The sequence below is a fragment of the Magnolia sinica genome, chromosome 3 (assembly GCF_029962835.1).
Source record: "Magnolia sinica isolate HGM2019 chromosome 3, MsV1, whole genome shotgun sequence".
NCBI classification, from domain to species: domain Eukaryota; kingdom Viridiplantae; phylum Streptophyta; class Magnoliopsida; order Magnoliales; family Magnoliaceae; genus Magnolia; species Magnolia sinica.
This window is the reverse complement of record NC_080575.1, coordinates 102,559,174-102,568,728: the sequence shown is the minus strand read 5'-3', so window position 1 is coordinate 102,568,728 and position 9,555 is coordinate 102,559,174. Positions and strand designations below refer to the sequence as shown.

The following is a 9,555-nucleotide window of genomic DNA, read 5'->3' as shown; positions in this document are numbered from 1 at the left end:
AGATGAAAAACAGATGGACCGTGTGAATGTACCAGGGTGGCCCCCATGCGGTTAGGGTAACACCCACTAGGCTGTTACCCGGGTAACAACTAATTCGCTCTCCCAGTTAGGGCTGTCAACGGGCGCGGCCGGGCCTGGGGTAAGTCTTGCCAGGATTTTGAACTGTTTCGGGCTCGGGCCAACTCTATTTAAAATTCTGATTTTTTAGGCCTGAGCCCCGTCTCAACGGGCCACAACCCCGAGAAAGAGACGAGGACTCGAAGGATGCGGATCCAGTAACTCGGGTAGTCAGGGTATCCCATCGAACCCGATCCGTTCGCAGCGGTTCCAAGGTGAGGTAACAACGAGGGACGCGGATTGCGTACCGAGCAACTTAGCACGCTAAGCGTACTGAATAAACTCAGTGTGGTCCACCATAATTTACATATGTTATCTACTCCGTCCATCCATTTTAAGAGATAATTTGAGTGCTCTACCCAAAAATGAAGTATATACAAATCTCAAGTGGACCTCACCATGGAAAACAGTGTAAATTGAAATTCTATTGTCGAAAATTTCTCGGGGCCACATAAGCTTTGGATCGATCTGTTATTTGTGTTTTCCCTTCATCTATATCCGTGTAATCTCATGAACAGGTTGGATGATAAATAAACATCATTGTAGGTCCTACAAAGGTTTCAACGGTGGCAGTCATTATTACCACTGTTTCCTGTGGTGTGGCACATTTGAGCTCTGGGAATTCTTCAATTTCCTGATTAACCAATAAAATGAGCTGGAAAAACATATGGACGGTGTGGATAACCCATTCACATTCACGGTATTGCCCAACTGAGTTTACTCAGTACGATAAAAGCGTACTGAGTAACTCAGTACGCAATCCGATTTCAACGTGGAGATGAGATCCAGCGCATCCGGCGCAGTATAGCACAGGCCTCGGATTCGAAAGGGGGAGCGATCGTGGTAGCACCGAGAGAGCGCAGCGTCGCAGAGAAAGAATGGCGGGCAAAGCTGCGGAAGCGGCGAAATCCGCAGCGAAGGCGGTGAGCGGATACCAGTACCCATGGAGAGAGAAGCTGGCCAAGTACAAAGACGAGCTCTCCAAGGGCGTTTGGGGATATTGGCACCTCGGCGCATGGAAGCCCCTTGGCCTTAGCGGGCGCCATCGTGCACGCCTCCGCAAAGAAGTCCTACTCGCTGGAGAGTATACTCTCTCTCTCTCTCTCTCTCACCCCTTAATATTCCATTCCATTTCTTTCTTCAATCTCTTTCATTCTCTTTATTTATTTATTTTTATTGGAATTTCTAATTCACAGGGATTGGCCGTACGATCGTCCGAGGGGAGAGATGAGAAGCAAGAGGAAAGGGCATAAATGCGACCGAATTTCCGCAGAGAAGTCCGTCTCTCTCTTTCATTTTTATGGCGTGCTTGGATGCCACTCATTTTTCATTTTTTTTTTCCATTAAATCTGCAAGTGATAGTTGGAAGTAGAGAAAGCTACTCCTTACCGTTTTTATTTTTATTTTTAAAAAACAATTAATTCTCTAGGCATTGCTTGACTGCCTCTCACACACGTGTTAAACTTGAGATGCTTTCAAAAATCTGAACCCTTCATCAAATTCGCCATCACAACAGACGCATGGTGAAGTTTCAGGCTTGTTGGATGCTTGAGTCGACCAAAATCTCATATTTAATTTTACCCGCTGGTATACTTCGGACGGGTGCTGACTCAAAATCCGATGAAATACATTTTTTGTGGTTTCCAAACACATTAGGGTTGTATTTTATTATGTTCTTTTGGTGAAATTATAATGTAAGAGTATAATTTTAATTAATTTAATTTTTTGGTATTCTTGTTAATTTCAGGAGGGCAAATACTGCTGAGCTGATGAAGAAAATGCCGCAAATGTTACTGGATTACAAGGTCAGTTTTGGTATCTACTTAAAGCTCCTAGGAGTAAAATCCTTTCTGTACTTGAATTTATGCTGTAAAGCTTTGGAAGGCATATGCTTTTTAATTTTTTAATTTTTTCTCGTGACTGTTTGCTTTTATGCAATGCTGAAAAAAATCCTAGTAACAGAAGGATAAATAAGGACCACACATTTCTGAAACTAATTAAAACATTGGATGTTTGGAAGATTATGGAGTAGATTGCAATTCTATTACAATTTGGGTTATACATACCAGTTTCCAGTCTTTTTGTGTGCTTGTAACAGCGTCTCTCAAATGAACTGCTGGAAGATGGATGGTGGCACATGTTGCACATGTAGCATGTTGTCATGTGTGGTGCAAGTGGAATGATTAAAGATGGATGACAACGCATGTGGCACACTAGCACATGTAGGGTGAAACATGTTGCACAAGTGTCACATTGGAGTGTGGCACGTTGAAGATGGGCGGTTGTACATGTCACGCATGTGACATATTAGCACATGCATGGGCTTTAAGATGGATTGTTGCATATGTGGCACATTGGCACAGGCAGGGCACTTGAACATGGGTGATTGTACATGCCACCCATGTGGCACATTGGCACATGGGGGCACTTGAAGGCGGTCGGTTGCACTGTTGCACATGCTACACATGGACACATGTCATGCATGTGAAGTGCTTAAAGATGGACAGTGGCCATGCAGCACATGTGGCTCCATAGCACGTGGCATGTTGGCATGTTAGCACATGTAGGGTGTTTTGAAGACGAGGGTGACATGTGTTCCATGTGGCACATTAATAGCGGGGCACTAAAAGATGGGTGGTGGCTGGTGCTTTAAGATGGATGGGGGCACATCTTGCACATGTGATGTGACACACTATCACATGTGGGGCACTTGAAGATGAATGGTTGCACATTTGGGGCATTTAGAGGATGGGCAATGACATATATAATTACCATGTCGGGTACTTATTAATAGTGGGGCCATTTTCTTTCATTTCCTTTATTGGAAATGATGTTTCTTATGCATGGGCAAGGAAATGAAAAAGGGGCATTTAAAAAAAAATAAATGAGAGGGAAATGGAAATGACACTTCAGAGAAATTAACAAAAACAAACAACTGAGTTTCATCAATTTATGTTTTAGTGAATCCAAACAGGCAGGTACTGGATTAATAATTGCAGTTCAGTTTGATGATGCATCCAAACACACCATAAAGTGTATTGGCGGAACTTCTGAATGATACAATGGAATTACGAGGTATAGGTTTCCTCAGCACTTGGATTGAGGATAAGCTAATTGCAATGACGGTGCTTTTCAAGTTGGACAGAATGTAGCTGCAATTTGAGGGATAATTTGCAGTTATGAATTGCAGGGAATGCCAATACAATTTGTTCACATTCTTTTGATTGACCCGAGTGATTGGTCTCAATTCAGTCATGCATTCAAATGTTCAAGTAACTTACCATAATTACATATGATTGTGAAGATGTAGATATTCGGCAGGTAGGTTAGCCATGTTTGGAATCTTAATGATGAAGAAATGGGTGCGTTTTATTTTGCTTATAAGCTTTGGGAGACGAATATCGATGCGTCAGCGGAGGATGGTAAGATTTTGAAGTGGGCGCCTAGGAGAGACTTCTTCTCTAAATCTCTTTTCTTGATCCCCCTCTTCTGTTTACTAAAGTTTGGAAAGGTCCCAAGCCTCTAAGTGTTTACGCATTTGCGTGGAGTGCCACTAGGAGAAAATTCTCATGGTTGAACATGCATGTCATGTGTAGAATGGATGAAGAATCAGCAGACCATCTTTTTCTCCAATGTCGGATAGCTAGGACTGGCAGCATCTTTATCAGATCTCTAGGTTCATTGGGTGATTAACAGGTCGGTTTCTGAGGTGACTGTTGGTTGGATGGATGGGCCATTCTCACGCAGGGGCAGAATTATTTGCAATGTGTCCCTATTAGCTTTTTTAGGTGCTCAATTGCCTCATTGGATTTTGAATGGGCCCTCCACATTTTAATGGTTGCTGAGCTTCATGTTGGAGGAGAATGTTGTTTTTTGGGTGATTGGAGTCTCGGTTTTTAAGCCCTTTGGGATGGCTTGGATCTCGGTCTCGGTGCGCCCCCTTATTTTCTGTAGGTTTTGCTGATGCTGAGTGACAATAATTCACCTCTTGCTATTGGCTTGTATGCTGTTTGTCGTTGGCTTTTTATTGAATTTTTAATCTCTTGATGTCCCATTTCTACCAAAAGACTTGGAAATGTGTGCCATCTCTGTGTTCTACACTTCAACTTGAAGTGAAAAAGTTGGACCCATGCCATACCTGGGTGATTTTGTTTATGGGGTTTGAAGATTTTAGGGTTATCCATACCCACTCAGGAGCCAATGCAATGATAGATATCACCGAGGGTGGGGGTGGAGTTGCCAAAATGAATTGGAAATGTACCGTTGTTTTACATCAGGTCCTTAGGGGGCGTGATTCACGAAGTGTTTTCAGATGTACATGCTTGATAAACCTTAGCCTTTTTAAAAAAGAGGAAAAGGAAATTAAAAAAGGAAAAGGAAAAGAGCCTATGGGCACATGCTAATGTATGTATGGATACATAATCATATGGGCTTGTATATAACTTGTTTGGCAAAGCACTAGGCATCATCTAAGAAGCACATGAGCTGCCTTTCTTGTCTGCCTTATATATTTCTATCTACTGCTTTCTAAGTAGTCCAATTTTCTTCCTGATGAAATGCTATGCATGAGTGCCTCATGTTGCCATATCCAATCTCCTAGGAAATCTATGTATCTTTCATCATGCAAATTCAGCCAGGTAATCTGGCTATTTTCAGCTACTTATTGGTGTCTTGATTGTGCCCAACAACTTTAAGGGCGTGTTTGGATTCACGGTTTCAAGTGTATAGTATCGTATTAGTGGGGTTGATGGGACATGTCCCTCGTTTGGAAACGAACGGCGGGCGACGCATTCAACGCGCGCGAATACGCCCGAGAACCACTTTGCATCATCGATGGGATTGTACCACGCAACCGGCCGGACGTTCAGCCAGACGTAAATAGGAAGAAAACATTTTCTTCTTTCACTGTGTTGCTGGTAATGCCCAGTATGGCCGTCTTTTGACAAATCCACACGGTCCATTATCTTCCTCGAGATTTAAACCATGAATGGTGAGCTTTGATCATCCGATGATGTGGCCCACTGAGACAATCAAGCTGAAACAACAGCCGAACGGTCTTCTTTTGATAATTATAACGATCATGAGGAAGTACATGGCCATGAAAGGTCAACATGTTTTTGATGGGTTTTTCTCCCTCTAGCTGATGAACAGTTCAGATCCACATTTCACTGCATGATGGTGGCCCACAACGAAAAGACGGAACCTCTGTTTCGCAACAGAGTCGACGTACGTCGACTCTGTGAAGTTTGGTGGCCCACTTATTGAAGCTTTTTGGAAAATCCACTTCGTCCATTGGATTTAGGACGAAAAACCATCCGGAAGGGAGTGCTTTTGGAGTGAAATCAGCGTGGCCCATGAGGGTGTTTACTTCGCCGTCCATTTCATGTTTAACGGTTGAGATTCTGTAATAGTTTGCATAGAAACGAAAGGACACCTAGGCAAGGGTAATGCCCACCCTCTGAAGTGAATGAACGACCCAGATCATTCAATGGAACAGTGAGTGGGCCCCACTACACGTACGTATATACATCGTGTGGCCCTTATCCGATCGTTTTCAAACATTGATCTGACATGAAATTGTATACATGCTAGAGTAATACGTCCTATCCAAACATTGGTTAGTGGCACGTCTCCGCTGGATGTATTTTGAATATCGCCCAACGTATACATGAACAATACCGGATACAATACAATACAACCAAAACGTGAATCCAAACACGCCCTAATTGTATTTAGCTACAAGTATTTGATTTGAAATTATATGCAACTGAACCCATATCTCTAGTTACATTTGTTTTCACTCTTTCTTCTGATGAACCCCCACAAGACACCAGAGTTCCCGTGGAGCTCGCGGAGGGCCATGGTTATTTGATGGAACTGATTCAAGTTATATCTAGCTGTAGAATGTACCCAACTTTCTCTCTATCTCTCTCTCATGCCAGTTCAAATTTCGAGTTATATCTAGTTGTAGAATGTAATGACCTTTTCTCCACTCTCCCTCTCCCTCTCCCTAAAAGAAAAAGAAAATGACAGCAAGGGGAGGGAACCCACCAGTTACAAGGCTCACAAGATCAGTCTTTTTCCTGGTTGGAGTGTCGGCGGCAGCATTCATTTCTCTATGGGCATGAAAGAATGAAACTAAGTTGCTTTCATATCTCTAATCCCTTCCATCCAAGGGAACCTGCAAGGCTATTGTCCAGGAAAAGAGGCCCACCAGATTGCATTTGCTGTATCTCATTCTGTTAGAGAAGGGGGAGCATTCAGCCAAAGTAGTCCTTTCATTCCTTGCCAAATAGTCTGGACTTCTGCTTCATTAGAACCTGCCAGTCCACCACCCCAATACAACTAGCAAAAGAGCCAAGGACATCTTGAATAACTCCCCTATACTTGATGGGCCCGGATTTCCTTTGGAGCTGGCTGTCAAAGTTAAGCTTGTTATAACCTTCAGAAGAGGAGCAATGGAATTGCCAAATTCTCAATTGTGGGGGCCGGGTCGCACTCAATAACCTCCATCCAGCTTCTCTCGAGTTCTGAGACATGAACACCCCTGATTTCTCTTCAAGAAGAAGCCAGCAAGATGATTCTTCTTCTTGTAAGCTTCGCTACCCAGCCGATGCACCTCTTATTATTCCGGAATGTTCTACTGTTGTGTTCTCTCCAAATGGACCACCAAATGCTGATAGAGCGAGTTGCCATAGAATTCTGTCCCTTGTCATATTAAAGCCAAAATTTCAAGCCTCCATTAGGTTCTTGGCTGGCCAAGGCATTACCCAAAGAGCTCCAAGTAGCCGTGTAATGAACTTCCAAACTCCTTGAGAAACAGGCAATGAATAGGAAGAGAGCTATCTTTCCACTTGAAGGCACAAATAATATCTGTTTGCAGCAACTTGCTTTATGTTTCGAAGGTGGTCGAGCATAAAGATTTTGTTGGGTAAAAGCCAACCTCCCTAGGAGGATGACAGCCCTTCCTAGGGAGACTTGTAGAAGTTTTATGTGACCCCAAATCATCTGTACCATAGCTTGAGCTAATCCCCACTTTCCAGACATCATTCTCATCGGTAGAGAACCCTGCAAAGACATTTACCCAAGCGTACGGAATTCATGAATTGGAGGTTTCAAATGCCCAAGCCACCCTGTTGTTTGGTTTGCACAGTGCACACCCTTTTCCAAGCTACCAAGTGGTACTTCCCTTTTTCCTCCCACCCTTGCTGCAAAATCGCTTTGTATCTTTTCCAAGTTGTAAACAACGGTCTCTAGGGATTGGAAAAGCAACATGTATTAGACTAGCATGTTGGCAAGGGCAGACTTCATCAATGTGGTTCTTTCTCCAGAAGATAGATACTCTATTCCAAGCCAGTAGCCTCCGATTAACTTCTTCAAAGGCTTTCCTTGCACAAAGGAAGGCCCAACTACATGGTAGGGAACGAACTGGCTTTACACCCCAACAAAGAAGCGGTTCAGGAAACTTTGCTCTCCTCCATTGTAACTCCCAAAAACTACAGATGTGTGCCAATTTATCATCTGTTCTGAAACAACCTCATACTATCTCAGGATCATCTTCAAGTGTAAAGTATAGTCACTCGGATTACAAAGAAACAAGTGTCATCAGCAAACCGGACATGCGACACTTGGAAACCATTTTCCCCCATAACAAGCCCTTGGAATATCCCTTCCTCAATTCTTCTGAAATCATCCTACTTGATCCCTCATCCACTACAACAATTAGAAGAGGAGACAACAGACCCCGTAACCCTTTGGAGCCCTAAAAAAGGTTTAGCCAACCATCAGTGCATTCAGGTAATGCAAATAAGAATATGCCTAGCAAATAACATAGCATTGAATGTCATTCTTGTAAAAACTAAACATTACATAAAAATGTAGAATCATTTATAATGCCTGTAAAACAAGAAACACGAAGACCGCCATGACCATAAGATATGAACTTCCCTTGTTTTTGACTCCAAGATTCTAGCATTCTACCAACATTAGCATGTATATTTGTTTCTCCTTTAAGTGAAGCACAACACACAACTAGGTTCTATGCTTTTCACATGAGAGGAAAACCATCACGACTCAAAATGGATCCTCTCCATCTCACACACAATAAGCTGTCCAGAATTCACTGCATCTCTAAGGACATTCATGTAACTCCCACTTCAACATTAAGGTTTTGTGTGTGGTACTGCCGTTGAGAAGCTACGTGATCACTGGCACACCTGTTCTGTGTGAATTATGAAATCAAAGCATCAATTATTCAACCAAGCACACCAATAGTCCAGTGGGAATTACCAAAGATTGCCATCTCTATGTTTTCTCAGTGGCTTTTCCCCTTCTCCCCTTCATAAGAGATAAACATGTGAAGTCCTGAATTGGGCTTTGCATGGGGCTGTTAGGAATATTTCAAAAGCTCTTACATTCTTATTCATCGATCGTTATGCATGCCTGTATGCAATTTTAAATTGGCACTCATGTTCTTGCTTGTGTATCTTTTGACATCTTTCGTCTTCTTCCTGTTGGGCACTTCTACTTCCTCAGAAGCGCAGGTGGGAGAAAAAGATGAAAGCAGAGGATGCAAAAGACTAAGTTGGCCATGCAGAAGAAATAATTTGTTTTCTGTTTCTTTCTATTTTTTTCCTTTCCTTTTTCAATCTCTGTTGCTAGAGGTGTTTATATGGTGTTGATGAACAAGCCGCAAAGACTTGTTGTCTCAACAGAACATTTTTGTTTTCTTTCCTTCGAAACATGTTTTGCAATGCTGTCTGAGAAAGGGGGAAAAGGATGTTAGACTTCTCAAATGGCACCTCTCATTGTCATCCGTGCCCCATCCTCAAAAGCAGGGGCCCACCCTTGAAAGCGATCAGGGGCTGTCCTCAAATTCTGCCACTGGCATTAGGCCTGTGAGCTTTGCTGAGTATCTTTATTACGTTGTATTGTTCTGCAATCTGCATTCCCCGACGGGGTACTTGGATGACCTTCTTCCCTCAAATTGATATTGCTTCATGTCTTTTCGGTAATCCAAAAATGCCTCATGTATTTATTTGAGAACCAAAGTTTATGCTTATTTTATTATAGTTTGGTTGTCCAAACATCAGATTCATGGATATTTATTGGATGGTTAAAAATGAAAAATATCAACTGTCTTATTGCAACAAACATGTTCATGAATAAGAGGTTAGGATCATTCAAGCAATCTGATTTTTGGGCTATAACCTATAGACGGTGGTTCCCACAATTTAGCAGGTTTAATATAAGTTGGCATATGATCCGTGTACTGTATCTCTGTGGCCCAGCATCAAGTGTCATGTGCAACCAGAGTATCTAAACAGCTCTCCTAATTGTTTTCTTTTTGGTTATCAATGCATGCATTTCACCAGAATATTTGCCCCGCAGGTGATCTGGGGACTGGGCTACTGGAACTTGCCCTTTCGATTTTGTTTT

The 9,555-nt window shown here is 42.5% G+C and overlaps 1 protein-coding gene across 1 annotated transcript; it reads left to right on the top strand.

The window, feature by feature from the left end:
- The first annotated feature begins 322 nt into the window (after positions 1-322).
- Positions 323-9,131, top strand: LOC131240470 (uncharacterized). Its single transcript, XM_058238720.1, has 5 exons — positions 323-337; positions 896-1,201; positions 1,314-1,394; positions 1,865-1,922; positions 8,653-9,131. The coding sequence occupies exons 2-5, from the start codon at positions 996-998 to the stop codon at positions 8,698-8,700; spliced, it is 393 nt and encodes a 130-aa protein (XP_058094703.1). The 5' UTR covers positions 323-337; positions 896-995; the 3' UTR covers positions 8,701-9,131.
- Positions 9,132-9,555: the final 424 nt, after the last annotated feature.